Source organism: Cupressus sempervirens, chromosome 10, assembly GCF_028749045.1.
Source record: "Cupressus sempervirens isolate cs-2001-9-10 chromosome 10, ASM2874904v1, whole genome shotgun sequence".
Taxonomy (NCBI): Eukaryota; Viridiplantae; Streptophyta; class Pinopsida; order Cupressales; family Cupressaceae; genus Cupressus; species Cupressus sempervirens.
In genome coordinates, this window is record NC_143127.1 from 577,999,286 (window position 1) to 578,021,680 (window position 22,395).

Sequence of the window (22,395 nt, forward strand, 5' to 3'; positions counted from 1 at the left end):
GGAAGTGACCGATGCAGTAAATGGGTTGAAATTAAAAATCTATCATGAAAGAAATAAGGTGCTTCCACGGACGAATAAGTCAAAGACAACATAAAAATAATAATAATTAGTAATGTATATATGTAAGATATATAAATATAAATAATTATAATATGAGCAAAATGAGAACACCTTATGGTTGGAGATTAAGAGGAAAAGGAGATGAATAGCATAACCGTACGACTTAGAAGGAGACAAAGGAGAAAAGTAGATAGAGAAAGTTGAAGCACATACCGTATGGCTAGATTAAGTCTACACACCACAGGACAAAAAGCACAATACGAACTCACAGGAGAGAGTGAGTGAACTCCGTACGGACTTGAAAAAACAGAATGGAGATACTGTACGAACATAGGGAATCAAAGTGATAGCAATCAAGTAACTATTGCATAATAGGGGAACAACAAATATGAATACCGTACGGTATTGAAGGCTCGAACAGAGGCAGAATAAGTCAATGCAATACAAGAATACCATACGACCATATGGTAAGGATACCGTATGACTAATACTCACCAAACCATAAACCCATGGTACGTCTATATAGTAAGAACATTGAACGATTTGGACTAACTGTACGGCAAAGAAGAAAGTGGACATATGGAGCATGTTTTTGGATACAGTACGACCTTTGAAGCAAACATATAGACACTGTACAGTTGGGGGAAGGGATAAAGGGGAGAGTCTACGAAGGAGAAAACGTATGACATCAACACAACATAAGCAAAGCACTATATGGTGACAACTACAAAATGGACTTAGAACAAAAATAGAAGAGATTCGTACGACTGTACGACTTAGGGAAAAAAAAAGAGTGAAGGGACATACCATACGGTTAAGTACGGATCCAGTTATACAAAGACCGTACGACCCAGAAGAATAAGGAGTTGCACACTACGCTATGTACGGACTAGCAGATGGAAAAGAGTTATACTGTACGATGTATAGACGTTGCAAGTAGCATTGAGGGTGTCATACGACAACATTGAGATTAGAAGAAGTCACCGTACGGCTGACAGGTTCCATGAGAGGGGAAATATTATAAGCGGGTACGTGTACAATAGTTAATAATCACATTAGAAGACACTGTATGGATGCAAGTACAGATACATAATGAATTGAGGATTAAGCTCAAAGAGGCCGTGTAGCCGTACTTCGCATGTGAGCAATAAAATTCAAGGGCTGTCTCTTAGGAGCCGTACGAATGTTGAAGAAGAGAAGAGCCCTCGGGATAAGTTGTACGGAGGAGTCTGAGCAACTGACCTAACCATTTTGGTCCTCTTCACTGAAAAGGACAACGGAGGTGATAGTTATGCAGTCTACTGGACGAAGGGCTTGGAAAAAGAAGTTAGAGGAAGATTCAACAACGAGCACAACCATGAACAGAAATGTGAAGAACTTGCCATTTGGAGTGCATGTTGTAGGAGGCTTAAGCACAGGTGCAAGTAAAAAGAAAGGCAAGCAAGTAGCACAACCAGCTGCAAACAATCACCTCATAGCATAGAATATCTCTTGAGGGCTTGAATGGAGCGGAATGCAGGAAATAGTGGCAGGAGAGACCTAAGAACCATCTTGCCAAAAACGACATTCGAAAGGCACAAGTGGAATAGGCAATACAGATGTCGTTATTTTTCGTTTGAGATTACGAAGGCTTCCTGCGCACGATGATAGGTTCTCTTGAACCAGTTCGTTCACCTATCTTAGGTGCGACCTTGTAATTTCATTTAGAGCACCATATTTCACACGGGTATTTGGAATACTTGGTCATTTACAGAGTGGGAAGAAAATTGACAACAAGCCAAAAAAATTAAGTCGAGAGGTGAAGACATAGCTGATATAGCTGGTATGCAGGAATTTGTCGGAAACAGAGAAAGAATCCCTCATGAACACTTCGAAGGGGATAGGATTGAAGAAATCCAGTATTTAGAAAGGGCACTGGCGCTATCTCATGGACTTAGTAAAGAGTTGACTCACAGGGTCAAGCTGCACATCTGACATCTCATTTCTGCAGGTTGCGATGATGAACGAAATCCTACATGGGAGAATGTATGATTGGGCTGCACTAGTAGTAGAAAGAATGTACAAATTCATGATTGCAATAGAAGACATTCTACATGATGCACTACGAAGTTGGGTTATTCTTGGAGGCCACAACGCAGATGATTCCCCACGATAGGTTGGAGCCCACGCCTAGGCCACTCATGCCCGATGAGCCCCCTATCATGCAATAGACACCTGGACACACTTGGCAACAAGACCAGGGTTGGGTAGAAACGACTAAAACAGGATGTAGGAGATAATAATAGTGGTCGGAAGGAGACTTCTTCCGACAAGAGTGGGACCAATGGAGAGGAGGAAGAAGATGATGAGTAGGTGGAAGTGATCACGACAACACCACTACTATTTCCACGACTTGGACTTTTAGCGACAACGCACTTGGTTCCGGTGGGAACGCACAATGCACATATTCCAGGGTTTGGTCAGTTCAGGCAGCTAGTGGTGATGGCCTTGGTTACCATAGTGGTTAAGCCAGCTACAGAGACCCCGACCATTTCGGAGGCCGTCGCCATAGTTGGGACAGAGTCACTGACAACAGTCGTATCGGAGGAACTGATGGGTTTACCAAAAGGGGTTGTCCGAGAGGCTTTGCCAGCTACAACCGTTCTAGAGGTAGGGGCTGAGATACTTATACCCAATGATGAGGTAGAGACTTAGGAGGGAGTGATGGAGATACCAATACAAGTAGAAGCAAGTGAGGGCTTGAGGACACCTGGTGTTCACTTAGATGTAGTAGGCTCGGACGTGGTGGTTACAATAGATGTAGCATTGTTAGCAACACCAGTAGCAGAGGAGTCGAGCAGAGCAAGCAAATCTCAAAAGTTGAGGACATACTTGAGTACGAGGTTTAAACGCACATCGACACCACGGGTGTCGGGCATTCTTTCACCTGAGCGAGAAGTAGCCTTGGAGGGAGATCCTATAGGCACACAAACGCAGCTAGAGGAGTCACCCGACACAGATCGATGAGATACCACACTCCTCAATGGATAGCATTGTTGAGCAAATGATGGAAGTAGTGAAGACGACTATGGGTACCCAACAATCCATAGTGGGGGCTAGAGACATCGATGGGAGAGGATGTGGAGACATTTCTCACTGATGTAGTAACTCGGGCTCATACAGTGGTGATCTCTGTGCAGACACATGCTTTGGATTCAGTGGTGCAGGAGCTGGAGCACGTCATATCCTTCATGAGAGTAGGGTGCTCAGCAGCCTTTTCAGTCTAATTTGAGGAGCGTGGGTGGCCTAGAGTAGAGACTTAAAAGATGCGACAGGATTGGGCCACTACTAGAGAGCCGATTGTGGAGAGCTGCATAGAGTCTCTGACTCGTGAGGTAGTCTAGATATATCATGATGCTTATTATGCTCTACGAAGGAGCCAAGCAGACCAGGTAGTGACAGAGAGGGCTCGAGAGGAGTCAGCTGCCAGGTTAGTAGTAGTGAAGGTAGATCTAGTTGCAAAGAAGGCAGCTTGGAAGTTAGAAAGAGCAGCTTGGGAGTTCAAAAGGATAGCATTTATGGCTCAGCTAGATGATGCTAAGCGAGAGAAGAGTCGGCTACAATAGGAGTCAACAGAGAAGGAGGCAGAGCTTGGAGAGATTACCAAAATGATGCAAACAGCCTTGGAGATTCAGATGGAGGCCAACGTAGATTTGGAGGTATGGACCAAGCAAGTGCATGAGCTACAAGCACAATTGAACGAGTGTAGAGCATAGGGGACATCTACTACACCAGGGACGCATCCCTCTTCTTCTTAGTTGTTTGAATCTCAATGTAATTAGTAGTTGAGTCATATTTTGAGTTTTGATGTATAAGTGGTCTCTATTTTGTTGTCCAAAGACGACTTTACTTTTGGGGCGGGGTGGGGGGGATGATGTTGTCGGTAAAGACTATTATAGCCGACGGGTAGAGTTGGTATCCAAAAGGTTGCGTGACAGTTGAATCACCCGTTTAGGAAGTATATGTACATCGTTCGAATGGACTTATGGATCATCATTATAATTGGAATTGCATATGTCTCGCGTTGTTCTGGACACCCGTGCTATTTTGCACACCTGCGTTGTTTTCAACATCTACGCTGTTTTTGGCTTCCGCGCTGTTTTCAACACCCGCGCTGTTTGCAACACCTGCGCTGTTTTCAACACCCGCGCTGTTTTCGACTTCCACACTGTTTAGTGAAGAAGAGGTTTCGTCAACCGAAGCTGTTCGTTCCAGAAGTATATCTCGGACGAAGAGGTCACTCCACGGTCGTGCTCCTTCGGCACTTTGAGCCGTGCGAGTTGATCTCCTTCCGTCAGGATTCTCTTCCCGTGGCGTATGCAGGTTCAAAAACTCCTCCCTTGCTTCTTCCACCAAATCGAGCCGCTGTCGAGTCTCTTCCAACAATTTTTCAGTGCTTTTGTGTTCGTCGGTAACTTGCTGAAATCTCCGTCTGCGTTCAGCCTGTTGTGCCAAAATTTAATTTTCCTGTGCTGCGCGTAATTCATCCTTTTCCGTCAACTTATTCTTATTCTTGTTCAACTGATTCGGCATTTAATCTTCATTTGCCTGTAATCGTACTAGGTCCATCGGGCAACGGCGCCAAATGTTTACTGCATAGGTTAATTAAGAATTGCACATAGACAATGAACACAAACACGAACAACAGAAGTCTTCTTATTATTATTCGCATATGTCAAACAATACATTATGCTTGAATGATAAGATGAATACAATGCTTCCCGAACGGGTTATAAATACTTTCCGAAGAACTTTCCCGAAGGAGTCCGTCGGCCACATACAACATGTCGCTACATAACAAAACCTTTCCGAAGGAACCTGTCGGCTACATAACAAGAACCTTTCCGAAGGGCCCCGTCGGCTGATACACAATTTCCTTTCCGAAGGGACCTGTCGGCTAATACACAATTTCTACCTACGACACTGCACTTTTGAATTAATGTGCTAGCCTATCATGCAACTTTATATGCCATATCATATATACTGGGAATTTAGGACAAAATACAAATATCAATATTGGTGGTCTTGAGGAACTTGATGCTAAGGAAGGATCCATTGTCTCTCTCCAACTATATTTCACTAATCTCCATTATTTTAATGAAATTGCGATTGTGTTAGGGCTTTTTATAATGGTCCATTTTCTTTTGTACTTGAATATTGAGACCGGGGAGTTAGTTTGGTCTTTAGATCACAAATGGAATTCGTTTATGCCCTTGAAGTTTATCTTCATAAGCCTTTGATAGCTTTGCTTTCAGCATTGTTCACTAAAGGCTGAATGTTAAGAGGCAAATGAGGTTGCTTCCATTATCATTGTTAATTCCTTAGTCTTTATGCAATTCCTATCTCTATTTTCAATTAAAAGTAGATTCCTTTTGCAAATTGGTTAATGCTTTTGTTGCACCTAAGGATACATCATATCTCATTTTTGGTAATGAGACAAACGCAAAAATTATAAAATTGATTAAATTCCACTCATTACTTTTTATGACATTTATAACCTCAACATTTTTACTTTTTGTTGGTTTGCTTGTATAGGTATTTCTTGGTAGCAATTTCATGTTGGACTCACCATAAACACTACTGTTCCTAAGGTTCTTCATAAGAGTTCAAACTTGTACATCTACTAAGTTTTGGACTAAATTTAAAGGTAGGAGCATGTGTTTCATAATTGGATCTGCTGATTGTGGAGTTTCAATTTGTTAGCATTTGAACTTGGATTCTGTAACATCACAAAATAAAGTAGTTTGTGAGGTGAAATATCTCTTCAAACTAGGACGGGAAGCTTCCTGAGATCTAAACTAAGCCATATTGACCTTAGACTAAAACAGTAGACAAGATATACAAGTATGAACACTAGACAACAATGATTTAAGAAGGTTTCGATGAATGAAAATATTTATATGAAACTATAAACAACCATCTCTTGCAAGTGAAATTTTTAGGTATTTAAGGATGAAACAACTAATCCCAACAAACACAAATGACACCTTTTGACTGACTAAAATGGGGACCATCCATCTAGTGCAAACAAGATTCAAAGAAATAACAACACAAAATTTTAAGAAATAAGTAGCCAATTTGTATTGAAACCCACAACTTAGGTGGACATGTGTCATCAATACAAAGCTTGAGTCAGTACAATATACTTTCAGTTGACTTGATGAAATTAATAAATTATCAATACATTAAATGCAGATACAAAATAATCAGCTCAAACAATAGTTTCTACAGCATACGTGTAGAATCAACTATCATTAAGAAAATCTTGTGCCCAAGGCATGTATTTATATCCCTAAAAAAGGTTTGTAGAACATAAACTCAGGTGCTTAGGAAGAACAACCACTGCTGCATTGTGGATTGAAAGCCTGCTGATCTGTTGAGGATAACATTGTTATAGATGACTGAAGCTGTGTTTCTGCTTATTAGAATCTGATTGCCGCTGTTCATTTCAGAGCCTACATAATAACATATATGCACACTAACTTTCCTTTAACACTTAACTGGATTTTTTTGCATTTTGGCCATTTTCTTGGATCAGATTGAAGTTCTTGGTTGCATAAACCTGTTCAGTGTGCTCTTGATGGAGTAATTCAGTGGCCTAACTTCTCTAGGTGCATGCCCACAACAGATTAACCATCCTAAAATTTCAATAATTTTTTGCTGTTAACTACTTTTAAGACATAGAGAAAAGATTTCAATGAGTTAAACCCGTTTCACATGCCAAGCAATTTATCTTTCACGCAAACCATTTTACAAGACAATAAGCAACTTTTTAAAAATATTTCAGAAAGTTTGAGTGGCCATGCTACTTCCCATTTCCAACTATGCTTATAAGGGGGAAAGTTTAAGTCATGATGTTCCCTTCTCTTTGTCTAAAGTGGGACTTCCGTTAGTTGCTACCACTTTGGCTCTTAGACCAAAAATAAGCGACCATGCCAATTGTTCCACATAAGTGGAGATTACCTTACTTACATCACTGGAATTTGTCATGGATTAGCAGTAGCGAATGTGAATGTGCAGCCATCTTACTCTTGAACAAACCTTGCCTCCTTTGCATGCTATTTTGGGTGGAGGTTTACAAGATTCAAGCCATTCTCCTTTTCCAAGAAGAGATTCTATCACCTAAACCATTTTGCTAAGCAGAGATTTCTACCTATGTGATTAGTTTGCAATGACTTAAGTGAAACCTTGGATGGCTTAAGCCACTTTATCATTTCCCCTTGTATAGGGTCCTATTAGTGGCGTAGTGGCATTGTCCAATTAATCATAATAACACGTGGGCGCGCCCCCACCCCCCTTTTTGCCTCACTCACCGGGGACTTGGACGCTTCGGGGACTTGGGGACTCCATTCCCCCGTCCCCAACAAGGCCACCAGATTCCACCACCTCTGCTGAGAATGGGGGGACTTGTTATTGTTGACTATTTGCCGATTTGAGTATTTATGTTCAATGTTTGATGTTCCAATTCAATGCAATGTTCAAGTATTTACTCTTTTACATCTTTATATCTTATATTGCAATAAATCTTTTCATAACTAGCATGTTAGGTACCATATGTATAATATATACAAAAGATAATAAATATAAATTAAAAATTTATATATTATATTATAAAAATTATATATTTGATGGACCATCTAGATGCCCACTTTGCAAAAATGAATCTGAAACATCTGAACACTTACTTTATGACTGTCCATTTGCAAAGAAATGTTGGTATTGGTTATGTAAGAATTTAAATTGGCAAAATGCATTCCCTGATAACCTATTAAATTTTTTTAAAAGTTGGCCAAAACATGGTTGTTCTAAGGTTTCTAGTAATTTATGGAAAATATCCCCTTCCATACTCCTACGGGAATTATGGAAAGAAAGGAATAGAAGAATTTGTTGTAATTAAAAGATGGATCTAACATCCATTTTTAATAAATTGGAGGCTTGTATTATTGAGGTAGCTAATAATAATCTCAGAAACTCATAGAAGGATGAAGGTTCCTTCTTAGAATGGGATGCATATATTCTTAAAAATTGGTTTAAAGTTTAAACTAATCAACCCACCAATGATATACTCAAAGTCAACAAGATCACTAGGAAAGAATGTAAATGGGAACCTACTCCTACAAGATGGCCAAAGTTAAATCTTAATGGTGCCTCTAGAGGTAATCCAGATCCAACAGGCCTAGGTTGTATAATTTTTTTAGAAAATCTAGGTCCAATAGACTTATGTTGTATTATTTTTTTAGATAATGGTTCATGCCTAACTAAATGCTCCAAACCTTTAGGAGTAATGTCTAATAATTTAGTCGTTGATGGTGCCTCTAGAGGTAATCCAGGTCCACTAGGCTTAGGTTGTATTATTTTTCCAGATAATGGTTCATGCCTAACTAAACGCGCCAAACCTTTAGGAGTAATGTCTAATAATTTAGTCAAATTAGAGGGCCTGATAGAAGGCTTAACATTAAGTAGAGAGATAGGTATTTACAAAATAGTTATTGAAGGAGTCTCACAAATTATATTAAATGGGTTAAGAAAAAGAAAGACCCCAAATTGGATCCTTAACTCTAAACTTGAATATGCCCTAGCCATTGTGGATCAATGTGAAGAAATGATCATAAAACATATATATATATATATATATATAGAGAGAGAGAGAGAGAGAGAGAGAGAGAGAGAGAGAGAGAGGGGGGAAGAAATTCTAATAAGACAAGCTAAGATGATAAGTATAATTTAGACACTTGTCCTTGAAGCGAAATTGGTTCAGAACTGTTACTGTCAAAATAAACATGTTTAATAAGTGACTTATTTTTAGTTATTCAAAACTTTTTCATATATCATTTGATTTTAAAATTAGAGTTAATAGGATATAAGTTTAATTTTTAGGTTATATTCACAAGGAAGCATCAGGAGCAATGTTATAAATTCGGAAATTAAAAAACAAGCGCTAAGAGTGGATAATCACTCTGAGATATTTATGTTAGGGCTACACCAAGGATACCTATAAATCTTTTAAGTCGAAACACAAACTTGGGCCTTATGGCCTTCTATGTATAAAAAAAATAAAAAAATATTACTATTAAAATATTTAACAATTTGAATTTAAACATAAATAAATGTAATACTAATAATTAATTACTAATATTCTGTAAGGATTCCAAGAAGTACCGATTCTGGTACGTACTGTGCCTGGAATTGGCAGTTAAACTGGATGATTCAGCAACTTAGTTTAAGGAGAACATTATTAATAAGGGCTGTGTTTCTTATAAGTGCTGGATTGTTGTGCTAACCAGAAAATATAAATAGCCACTGTTATTGGGAAATTATTGATATTTCCTATGAGCATAAACCAAAATTGATATAGTAAATTTTGCCATTCATAATATTTATGATGGTTTTGTTCTGCACACAAAGTAATTGGACATTGGGAGGAATAATGAAGGACTATTTGTTCAATTGAGTGAATTTTTCTTTATAAAATATGTCGTGGGAATTTTGGGTTTGTAAGCAAATCTTTGTGGCAGTGAAAGATCAAATAGAAAATAGAGTGCTACAGGATATCTGACTCAGCATTATCTGTGCTGATCAACAGATTTTATTCCCATAATCTTGTGTGACACATCAATATTCATGGGTATGACTCGTAAATAAAAGTACATCATTGTTCTTGCAGTTTTCCTGAGGATATTTGAAGTGGTGTAAACCTTGTATAGCCCTTCTCATAAGTGATGGTTGTGATTTGGACCTTCAGTGTGTGAGTTTGGATATCAATTGGCAATGTCAAGAGACTCCTTTTTATGAGGAAACTGCCTGGAGAATTATTTGATTGTTGCCTTATTCTTCTGTTGCTATCGATGTTGGTCTTTGTCTTTCTGAACTGATACATATTCATACATAATGGGCTTCTTTTTATCAGGAGATTCCCATAGGCACTGAGTTCTGTCTTATTTAAGATATTGGACACAGGACATAAAGCAGCAACTCACTTGGTACAGAGCTATAATTCTCGGAGGTAATAATTATTGCATTTTATGTTCAAATCCTCTATGTTGTGTGGGATCTTCAGTGCTAGCCCTTGTCTCATCATAAGATTGGAGTTTGGAGTTTCTTTGTTAAATTGTATTCCAGATTACACTTCTACTCCTAAGCTCAGAAAGTTAATTGATTCCCAGTGTAAATTTAATTATCAATATTATGTAGTGTAAATGCTCTGTTCTGTTTAATATCTCAAAGTTTCACATTCTTTAACAAAATTTGGAATAGTTCTGTCATAAATTACTATTGCATCCTAATCTAGATGAAAATAAGAAAACGCTTTAGCTCAGGAAGTATGCTATCTGTTTGATGTATGTTCACTTCAGCTGAGTGTTAAAGAAAAGGTTGCAAAGGAGGAATTGGCATAATATTTTGCTGGGATTTTTGAGTCTATCTATGTCTACACTGATACCCTCGTAAATTAGTTCATTGGAAAGAAATAGTACCTTTAAAATAATGCTAATTTAGGCTCTTTATCATATCATTGCTTTTCTTGATGAATATGACAATGCTATAGTTTCATTTTGTTAGTCTAAATCCTAGAAGTGAAAAGGTAATATTATGTGAAGGTTGCCTTTTGTCTTCATAACATCTCTATCATTCTCTCAAGTTGTAGTACAAAAAATGTGAGCTGCCTAAACACAGCATTCTGTTATTTTATAGGTAACCTAGTACTGCACCAAGATGTCCAATCTTTGTGAAATCAAAATCTTGGTCATTGTGATTTTGTACGCTTATTTTGATATTTTCTTATCTATCGCAAAATGTGTTCTGCATCTATTTTCTGCTAATTTATATGAGTAAGTTCTATTTGAAGGTTTGGTTTAATATCAAAGCTTTTGAGTGTGCCTTGGATTTGTACCTTAAACCTTTGAAATAGCATAATTCATGCTCATTTAACTCTAAATGTTCTGAGAAATTCTCTCTTTATTGCTGATTATATTTATATTTGGATACAATATTCTTTGAAGTTTCTTTCTTAATTTTTTTGCAGTGAGAAAATGATTTTTTTTCTTTTTGTCCTACTGGAATGCAAACATATTGTTTTGTAGTTTTTTATGATAGTGCAGTCTCTATAACTACATTCTTTTGATATTATCATATTAATCATTATTTGGAATGTAGTGTTAGTAGCATTTTACCATCCACTCACGTCATACAATGAGCTTAATTGGCTATAATAAATGGATATGCTATTTTGGTTAAAATTCAGTGTTTTTCTTTTGAGTTGAGAACCTGAATCTATTATTGACTCTGAGTCTTCTTCTTTGCAGGTTTTGGAAATTTTATATGATAATGATATTGTGTCTGAAGGTGCAATCTGTAAATGGGCTTCTGAGAAAGAGGAAGCAGATGAGCTGGACAAAGTCTTTGTTAAACAATCTGAAACCTTTATTAATGTACGTAGTTGGTGCTTATTTCAGTTTGTGCCGTCAATTTATCTGAAGACTATGCTAGAATCAAACCTCTCGGATTTTTCTATTATTGTACAATGCAGTTCCCAAGATATTAATGCATTATCATACTTAATAAGCTTCAATCAAGAATTTTAATCTTTTTGTTTTTCAAATTAATTGAACAAAGCTGGAGTTATATTTATTAGTATTTAATGCCTAGTGATATATTTAAGCTGCTGTCTGTTTTCACATGGGGGAACCTTAGACTTGCCTAAGCTGGTTTGGCAGAGGAAATTGAAATCAATGATATTTCCTATGACTGCACTTTGTGACATTTTAAACATATTAGTTCCTAGAATTGAGTAATTATTGAGATCGTAAAGGGAGTAGTACGATCCAAAACTGCAAGATATGAATCTGGATAGTCCCAAATCATGATGAAGCTATGTATCATGATGAGCTAGTGTTCAGATTAGCCTTTGGGAACTCTGTAGGTTGCATCAACATTGATTACCAATTAATGAACTGCAATATAGTCATTTTTATTTTGCATCCCTCCCTAACAATGTGCAAGAATCCGGGTAGCACATACTGTCTCTCTCTTGTATTCTTTGTCATTACCAAAACTGTGTAGCAATGGACTGTTTTACCCAATGTCTAATATTTTTCTACCCACCCTTGGTAGTGCTGCATCCATGGGGGTCTTCATCTACATCATCAAATTCACCTCAGAATAATTGTTGACCATGATGCACCTGCTTTTGCTATCCTAGCTATATCCTCCTTGAAAAAATAAGAGTGAAAAACATGAAACAAAATACCATTAGCAATTTTTTTGGCATTATCATCATCTGCCCTTGTTAAGGTTGTGTTAGTATCCCTATGGACCCCATTAAATTTCGACAAATTAGACCCCCTTTGTGCCAATTCTTGCTCAAATAGACATTTTGTCTTTAATGCGCATATAGCCTTGAAACTTATTGAACCGGGTTCAAAATGGTTTATGTGGTTCGAAGTAGTTCATGTGATCCTTCAGGTTCAAGAAGTTCGGTGTGGGTTTGATTTGGTTCAGGCGGGTTCACAGGTTCATCGGGTTTAATACAAAGGTTCAGTGATTCAAAGTTCAAGTTTAAAGGCCAAGTTCAGTATTGCAGGCAGTCTTATGATTTTGAAATTCAAAAAGTTCTTGGTTCAGACCCAAGTACCAGATTTAAGGTTTGTAGTGGCTCATGAGAGATCTTAGGTTCAGCAAGTTCAGAATCTAATAGTTCAGTAGCGCAAAGGGTCCAAAATTTAAATGCCTAAGTCCCTAAATGGAATTCGACATCTAAGAGAATTTACAATTTGATGCAATGCTACCCCATAGAGCAACACATTTATAGAAGGAAATTGGACAAATGGTAAGTATACAGGAATCAGATTTTGCAGTGAGATATCGAGTTCAAAGCTTCCTAATTCAAAGCTTCCTAATGTGAATATTCAAGACACCTTCTATAGACATTGAAATGTCACCCATGCTTAAACAATCAACTCGAGGTTCATTCAACTTGATAAGAGAAACTGGATAAAATATGGATTTTGAACACTAGACGGTGATGTCTTCTTATACATGCACATGATGCTCCATCAGATACACATCTATATACAACAATTGCAAAAGCCATATGTATCTGTTTTGTGCTCCACTTCCCCATTGGATATTTTAAACCATGGGCTTGATCATTATAGTTGCACATCCTTAATGGGCCCGATAATCCCTTCTCATACCAAATAATACTATAACCACAATATCATGTACACTGCCCATTGTCTTTATAGGGCTCAACCCTAAAGATAATCATATATACCAAAGTTCCCATGAACATATATGTGAAAGTTGATCAAATATAATGAACAAGGGCATCCTCTCTATATGTTAGGATGATTCGGAAATGGAGGCATCATCAATGAAATCAGGATGCAGTAAAAGGCACCACTTATGTGAAACTATCACGGTCTCTCTCATTGTAGAAGAAGACTTGTTATAGGAGAATGTGCAAGTTAATTGTTGGACAAAATGCTGCTAGATAACCAGATGAAAGTTGCCGCATTGCCAAAGAAAGCATTAAAAAATCATTAAGATATAATGAGATAGAACACCAACCAGTCTCAGCATCAAAGGGCTCGACAATGATCCCCATATAGTGCACTGATCATTAAGATAAGCTGGAAAAGGAACATTAGTAAGGAGTTCCTATCAAGCTTCGAGCCAAGCCATGGACAAGACTTCCAATTCGCTTACCGCTTGATGCTAAGAAGACGGAGTCAAGATTCAGAATCGACATCGACTCTTTTGAACTAGCTATTAAAAGTCATGAAGGAGCAGTAAATGCGTTGACTAGCCTGAATGTAGAATGTACATGAACCGTTTGACATAACGACTAAGCATGGTAAGTGTTGGAGGGGTCTAATTGGCTAATTCAAAATCACATTGAGAGCTCGAGGTTCCTTCATTGAGGACGTGTGTAGATAAATTGACAAAGTGCTCGATCCAATGCATTGTATCATCTGAGATAGTGAAGATGGAGTTGTGCTGCAATGGCCTTGTGAAGGCTTAGGTTTAAAAATGGAGAACTGCTACGATGCATTTGACAAAATGTCAACATAGTTTGAGTGCACAACATTATAACATGATGCCGGATGGAGGTCTGAGCATTGGCCCCAATATGAGATGGGGATATCTTTAGAAAGAGAGCTAGAGTAGGCAACAAGCCTTAGAGAGAACGATGGATGTTCTCATCGGTTGATCAACACACAACGTCATGTTGGGGCCAAGTATTGGGGCCATGATATCACGAACAAATATTGCCTTGAATTAAAGCATGGGGCCATCGTGGGTATTCCAAAATCAAATCGCCGGATCTAGTACATAGAATCCATTTTGAGTCACATAAGCTATCTCATGAAGAATGTGAAATGGGCACCTCTTCACGGTTAAGATATACGTTGGCCACAAAATAGTGACACTTGACACAAGCTGAGATGGAGATCATCACCTCACATTTCATGTTTAAATATATTTTGATATTATATTTGTAAGGAAAATAAGGAATCAAATGTGAAAAAAAATATAAAGAGGTGAGAGTTTGGAAATATAGAGGAAAATGACCGATTGGCTAATCACGGTTTCGGTCACATCAACTCGTAGACCAGACATTTAAGTCACAAGAATTAGTTACGAGAGCCAATCAGTGAGCTTGATAATTTTATTTATTGTACCAATCTTCAAGAGGAAAAGGTTCTGCTTCTTGGCCAAGTCTGTGTGCTGCAGAGGGGGAATAGTTTTCTATTTTTAATTGTAATGCAGGGTAAAAGAGATATTTTATTTTCAAATAGTGATTAGTGTACACGGATAACAAAATCTATGTTGTCTTGTTGTGTTCAGAGAGGGAAAACATTAGTATACGAAAACTTTGAGTTTAGATGCTTTATTTCTGATCAATATTGATCTTTGAATTATCTTGGTTTTCTCTGAATGCGTCTCTGCTTCATCTAATCATCTTCATGATTATCATTTGGTCTGTGGGCTGTAGTTATTCATATATTTGGAAAGGATGATATGTTCTTCTTCCTGCTTTCATTTTAATGTAAGGGTTGGATGAATGGTCTCTGTATCATTCATTTGTTATTTGTTTTCAGTCATTTATCTTTTTCCACATCTACTCCATGCTTATGGATAGGTGTTTGTATACCTTTCGTGCTTTCAGGTTGAAAGCATTTCCGTTTGTAGTTTAGTTGTTTAAATGCAAATCTTGCACAGGGAGCTGTACCCAGGACAATTCAGAGGGTGCTAATGTATTCCAATTGTAAAGTGACCCAGCTGTTAGTAGCAGAATCTTGTCTTCTTGATCAAGCATTGAAGAGTCATTTTTAAGGTTGTTTCTGTAAAAGACAAATCTGTTCACTAACAGGTTACATGCTGAAATATCATCCATAATTTAAAATCTGTGACTTGGCAAAAATACGTAGGCCTAAAATGTGATTTGGACATTGGACTCAGCAGAACTTCTAAACAATTGAAATATCTGTAATTTTATAAACAATCTTAAAAAAAGGAAGAAAATAGAATTTAGAAAACTCATAAGCTGTTTTTCCTCTTTTTATAGATAAAAAACATTGAATGCATACTAGTGTTATATCAATATGGTTATAAATTAAAATAACTAATTGTTTTAATGTTTTACACATTAGTTGTCCAATTGAAACTTCCGAGGTCTAATGGATGCCCTTGAGCTGTATGGTAATGATTCTTATTGAGGAACATCATCCTAATGCATATTGTGGTAATATTATAAACCACGGAAGTCACAATTGACCTTTTCCCTTTGGCCTCCACTTGTGCTGCCACATATTCTGCTTCATTATCAAAGTCAGCAGTTTTATCCCATGGAAACATGGATTCTACATTCTCGACAATTTAATTTGAGCATCTCCTACACATCTGCCTTTTTTGCACACAAAGTCAAGTTATTGTAAAAAAACAAGGTCATTCAGGTCATTTTTAGCCAATGTATCACACTTTATTAAAGTGCATGGCCTCAGATGTGTTTGAATTGTGCTAACATCTAGAAGCACTATAGGGCTGAGACAAAATGCAATTACATTAGTTCTCCAATTGAAACTTCCAAGGCCTAATGGATGTCCTTGAGCTGTATGGTAAGGATTCTTATTGATGAACACCATCCTAAGGCATATTGTGGTAATATCATAAACCAAGGAAGTCACTATTGATCTTTTTCCTTTGGCCTCCACTTGCGCTGCAACATATTCTGCTTCATTATCAAAATCAGCAATTTTATCCCAATGGAAACATGGTGTCTACATCCTTGACAATTCAATTTGAATGTCTCCGACACATCTGCATTTCTTGCACACAAATACAAGTATATTGTAAACAAACTCGACAATTCAATTTGAGCATCTCCCACACATCTGCCTTTCTTGCACAAAAATACTAGTATATTGTAAACAAAAAAGGTCATTCAGGTAGTTTTGATTGAATGTATCACACTTTGTTAGAGTGTATGGCCTCAGATGTGTTTCAATTCTGCTAAGATCTAGAAGCACTATAGGGCTGAGACAAAATGCAATTGACAAGAGTTTAAAGCTAAGGTGTTTTGCACCTTTTCTTACCACCACATATCTACAAAGACACCATTTGCTGTAACTTTTAATTTTATTAAATTTAGTCAACTGATTTGTTTTTTCTTCCTAGATATTGAGTTATTCTTCTTTGATTTCCTAGAGGTTAAGAGAACAACCTCCCTAAATCTGCAATTTATCTATAATTATGTTATAAATACCTTCACATCTCTCACTGCATCAGTTGAGGCTATTCATAATCTTTTCATAGGCTCTAAAGAAATTAAGTAAAACAAAATGGATTAGAGTAGTGGGAAACGCCATGAATGTGTTAATGGATTTGTTTGTTCCACTTCTGATTAATAATGTCTGAAATAAGCTTATAGTTTCTTGTGATTGAGGCATAGAAATGCTAGGTGGTCTCCTTGCCCTTGACAATGGCGTTATATATAACCCACAGGGTTTATCTCCCCATCCATTTTATGATCTCAATGCACATTGTTCTCTACAAACTTAGTAACACTTCCCCTTATCTCTTCGAAAACCAAGTTTTCCAGCAGCAAACTGCAGGATTGACGATCTCCCTTCAGCCATTAAGTAAAACTGCACAAATGGGATGCGTTAAAGTCAGATCCCCAAAAAAGATAAGTAGAGTTTTGAAGGGGTTTCAAATCCCAATGTCAAAGGAGAAGTTTGCTCTCTATCATTCGCTAATGCTAGATGACACTGGGGGGGTGTGAATCAATGTAATCACAAATCTAAATGCTTCCATTAATTTCTTCCACAATATGAAACATGCAAAGGAAATAACAAAGTAGAAGAAAAGTAAATCACACATCAACACATGAAACACTTTAACACAAGTATTTTTCACATGGAAACAATTGGTCAGAGAGAAAAACTATGACAGTAATAAGTACCCTTAAATTCTCAGTACTGCAGTAATAATTCGTTCTGTTAGGAGCATTATATCCACATGGTTAAGAGTATTTTGCCTTGTAAGGATATTACAATGAAGATTGTTAATTCTATAGCTTCAAAATCATCCTTGTCTGATGATACAGATCATTCGGATCTGAACATGCTTAATCGTCAGTCAAACATTGATGTCTCACTGAGCAAAATTTTTTAAGTTCAATCTTGAACAGATTTAGTGAGTTAAACCCTAACTAAGTATTTTCCTAAGCTAGGCACCGAATTTGAGAAGACATGCAAGGACCGACCTAGATAGGGTCATGTCCCTTGAAGGGACATGCCCTTTGGTCACCCTATAAATATAAGACAAGTGTTAGGATAGAGAACACACAAAAATTGATAAGTCTGCTTCTCTATAACACTGCCTTATGTGAGTTGCTTGAACATACAGAAATTCATAATATAATAATATTTATTATTATACTTCCTATATAGATCGATATATTAAGATTCATCTTCAGCATTACTACAAGAAGTAACTCAGTCTGATTTTTACAGAATTTGCAGAAACTTTACAAAGATAGGTTGACATTTATCTTGTTAAGGGATTTAGAACTCCTTATGAGAGTCACCTTGTTAGAGGTTTGTTATTTAGACCTATTATGATCCTGCCCACCCTGTTAGGGGATTTTAACTTGTCAACCTGCTAAAATCAACAAGTGATAGATGATCTGAAAGTTGCACTCAATGCATGACGGATCCAATAGGTTCCTGACCAATGCTCTGCTCTTGATTGCTTCTCACACACTGTACTGCTACCACAATAAAAAATATTGCACCAGTCACCACCGCACATTGATCTTTCAATCCCTTCTATACAGTTCTGAAGGCGGTGGAAAAACCCTAAATGTGTTATCCTTAGTCTGAACTCTGATTACTAGCCTCAGGGAAATGATGTCAGGATGGAATCATTATTAAAGTACTAGTGGGTTTGGCCAATTGACAAGAGAGATAATTCTTCTACTCTTCTAGGTCTGGATGGGCCAAGAAGGATGTTTCTAGGGATAAGTCTTCTACTGTCACTTGACAATAGACTAACCAAAATGTAACAAGGAATTAGTAAATATAGCCCCAGAGGTTTGTCAACTCTCTTGAAATTACCAGACACATTTGGAGATGTGGAGAGTAGTTCTGCTTGTAAGAACTTTTTCCAGATTTACAATATTTTTATGAAAACTTATTACAGGAAGACCTGAACTAAAAGATTGTTACAGTCAATGGCAAGGTATTTTTAAAGACTGAGGCTCCCCAAAGTTATTTCCATGTAATCTTGGATGCAAGAGTTTCTTTTGGATTTACATATCATTACCTTGGTTTGTGAATGTCAATGGCAAGCATAATCCTTATTTGAGAACAATGAGCACTATGAAGAGCTATAAGATTTCATGTATGAAGAACAACGTTGTCTATGTATTGAAGGATGGCAAAGATCCTAACCATGATAATTCTAGTGCATCATTCTTCTAAACATTATTCAATTTATTATGTAGATGCCAAAGAGTGTTGGAAAGTGAGTACCTTTGCTTAAACATTGACGTCAATGCTGCAGTTTATATCTATTGAACATTTGTTGTGGCTATCCGTTTTGGCAATAATGTACACATACATCCTAATCATTACTAGAATCTAAAGAGGTGACCAATTTCTTTTAATGTTTTGAGTAGAGTATCTCTTGAAACAAGGACAATTGGAGCCTTCTTTAAAGATGACAAGACAACATTTGAAGTCCTGTTCTTTTGTTTACACACTCCTGAACAATAACTTTGAAGATGACAATGTGACAAGAAGTATCAGTTGACTTGAAGTTAGTTGTCCACTCAGTCCTTTTACATTCAAGTATCAAGCCATACAATTTTGTTAAAAGAGTGTTAATCATAATGGTTTGATTTGGCTTGATCTTTTTTCTCTCAATACTTAAAAATGGGACCACCAAATTTTCAATTCATTTATTTAGGAAGCCAAGTTTAATAGCTTACCTGAAAATAGGTTTGATATGAGGTTGAAAGATCGGATTCCAGAGCTTTAAGATCTCAGGTTGCTTGATCTGGCTTTATCATTGTCGTTTCAAGACCTAAAATGGGAACCTCCAAATTTTCAATCCATTTCTTTGGGAAGTCATGTTTAATAGTTTAGGTGAAAAAATGTTTAATATGGGGTTGAAGGATCATATTCCCAGGCTTTAAGATCTCAGGCTGGTACACATTCATGTCCTTGACACTTGTCTTTTCAAAGTGCTCAGTGCCAAATTTTATGTCCTCATCTAGCACACTGCAATGTAGATTCAAACAATTTGAAAATTTTGAGTTACACAGTTTATTGAGGCAGACTTCTCATATTCATAATTTTGGATTATCTAGTCATTTGAGGAATGATACTAAATTAGATTTTTCGGACTAATGCTTGATTTGAAACATAATATTTAAGTATAAGTTGTACTAATTTTGTTGCCAGTTTTTTATTACTTAAAAGAGTCATAATGTTTAAGCTTGATATTGATCTAGATTCAGTAGAGGCAATTTCCATATTTTTAATTTTGATTAAAGTAACAATCGTAGCAAGGGTTGGTAGAATATGCTTTCCTATAATGTACAATTGTTAGGAATACTTGTTTTTGCACAAGATAAATTGGAAGTGGAATTTCTACAAATTCTCTATTGTGTCATCTTCTGATTTGCTGGTGAATAGTTGGCAAGCTCATTGAGAAATTGAGAAGATTTTCTGATGCAACAAGAGTCATACAATGGAAATGACAACACTAAGCTGAGAGAATGCAAGATCAGACATCCACAAGTTCATAAGTTCTTTAACAACTGGCCAGCAACATTGAGGCTTACAATGTAGGCATATAGGCTTGATTATAGATCGAATTTGAGATTGACCCCTTTTCAGACCTTCAAAAATTGTTCTCCCCTGTTAAGCTATGTTAAAGATCAATTACATCAATATATAGAGTAACCACAATGCATCAAGTTGGCCAAGAAAGATTACAATTCACAAGGTGGGATGGGTCGGACCCAAATCATGAACTCCACCAAGAGTAGAGACGAAGTGTGAACTCACATGGAGGTTGCCCAAGAGAAAAGGAACTTTGTGGGATGAACCAATTAGATACACAAGCCAAGCAAATGGTTCGCAAGGTTAGGAAATTTCAACTTAGCTGAAAACATAATGAGCAAATAGGTTGGGCCAAAATTCATAGAGAACTCGATAGTAAAAATTCAGATCAAGTTGCAAACCCAAAGGAAGATTTAACAAGAGAACAGGACCATGCCAATCAGGTCTGCAAGAAAAAATGAGCAAATGCAAGATTTTGAAAGAAAAACATAATTGAATTGTAACATGAAGAAAAGTGAAAGCAAATGTTTTTGGTTGATGGGGCTAGAGGAAAACCATGATAGTCTACCTTAGCCTGAGATGACCAAGAAAATTCTTGAACTGGTTGGTCCTTCCACTTCCTAAGGATTTCAATGTACCGTTGTCCTTATGTCTCTGGGATCGAAAATTTCTCCAATCGCATCCAATTTCTTCTAAGGAAACTAGTGCTCCAAATTTTTTACATTGTCATCATTGAATTATGCTTCATCATACTAATAGAGTTTTGTAACATTGAATATAGGTGATATATCCATAGTATCTAGTAACTTGATTTCACATGCATTACTTGTATCAAACATCTTCAAGATACTACAAGGTCCAAACTTCTTCATCTTTAGTTTATTGTATGTTCTAACTAGAAATCTTCCCTTCCTCAAATATTCCATTACCTTATCTCCAACTTGAAATTCCTTATGTCTCCTTTTCTCATCTTCGTTTTCCTTATACTTTTGTTTCATATCTTCCAAATGTTGTTACAGTTGATTATGTGAATGTCCCCATTTATTGCAAGTTTGTGTAGTTGGCCAAGTTAGTTCACCATTGCGACCCTCGTGAGCTGATAGTGGGATTTGATGGTCTCAGTTGTGTGGTTATAAGCTTTCCTGCAGCCTAGGGTGTGTTTTGGCTCTATTTGAGGGACTTACTATTTATAGTAAATCAATTTGTTGGTTCTGATGAGCTCAGTTGAGTTAGAGGATGCTCTCAGTTTTTATTTCGAGCTTCTAGTTTGAGCTTCAAGAATCTTGGAGGGAGTGTCTATTTATAATAAGTCACCCCGTCAGGTTCATTCATCATCTTTTATCATTAGGATCACTTTGGTGCTGTCAGATTTTAATTCTAATGCCTCTTCAGTTGTTTTTGCAAAACGGGTGAATTATTATTATTATTCATATAAATACGTTGAGGTTTTTACTTTTGATAGTGTTGTTGGTCGGTCACCTCAGTATCATAGCTCGTTGGAACCAAGACAAAAAGTTTTAAATCATGGGAACAAAAAACAGTGACCTTGCGTGTCAAAATTTTATGTTATGGTGGAAAAGGTCATTTTCGGAGCCAAAAGCAATTAATAAATCAGATTATAATGGCAGTTTTATATTTTAATGTTGTGTGTGGGAAGCTTCTTAAGTGAAGTTCATTTGGGAAACTTTGTGGCATTTGGAGATTATAAATATAAGCCCAGTTGATGAGTAAAGCATCCAATTATTTGTTTGTCTCTTTGCTTGTTGTCTTTGTGACAATTCTAAGTCTGTGGTTTTGTGCCCTTGCTGAAGTATAAGGGTTAGATTTTGAGTTTATCTTGCAATTAGCTGCTAAGGTAAAGCAAATTGTGATTGCTTCTCTACTATATCTATTGTTATTGAGAAGTTGATTGAACAAGTGTTGAAGACTGGACTCTGGAGAG

The 22,395-nt window shown here is 36.9% G+C and overlaps 1 protein-coding gene across 2 annotated transcripts in view; it reads left to right on the forward strand.

Moving 5' to 3' along the window:
• The window catches only part of LOC149535192 (Trimeric LpxA-like enzyme), a 288,509-nt gene that overhangs the window by 247,298 nt on the left and 18,816 nt on the right, over window positions 1–22,395 (forward strand). Inside the window, exon 14 of one of the 2 annotated variants that reach the window (XM_089807588.1) lies at window positions 11,400–11,525. In XM_089807588.1, coding sequence (XP_089663714.1) covers window positions 11,400–11,525 — 126 coding nt within the window. Of the gene's footprint in view, window positions 1–10,006; window positions 10,098–11,399; window positions 11,526–22,395 lie in introns of those variants that run through there. The other variant, XM_089807589.1, reaches the window with a different exon arrangement.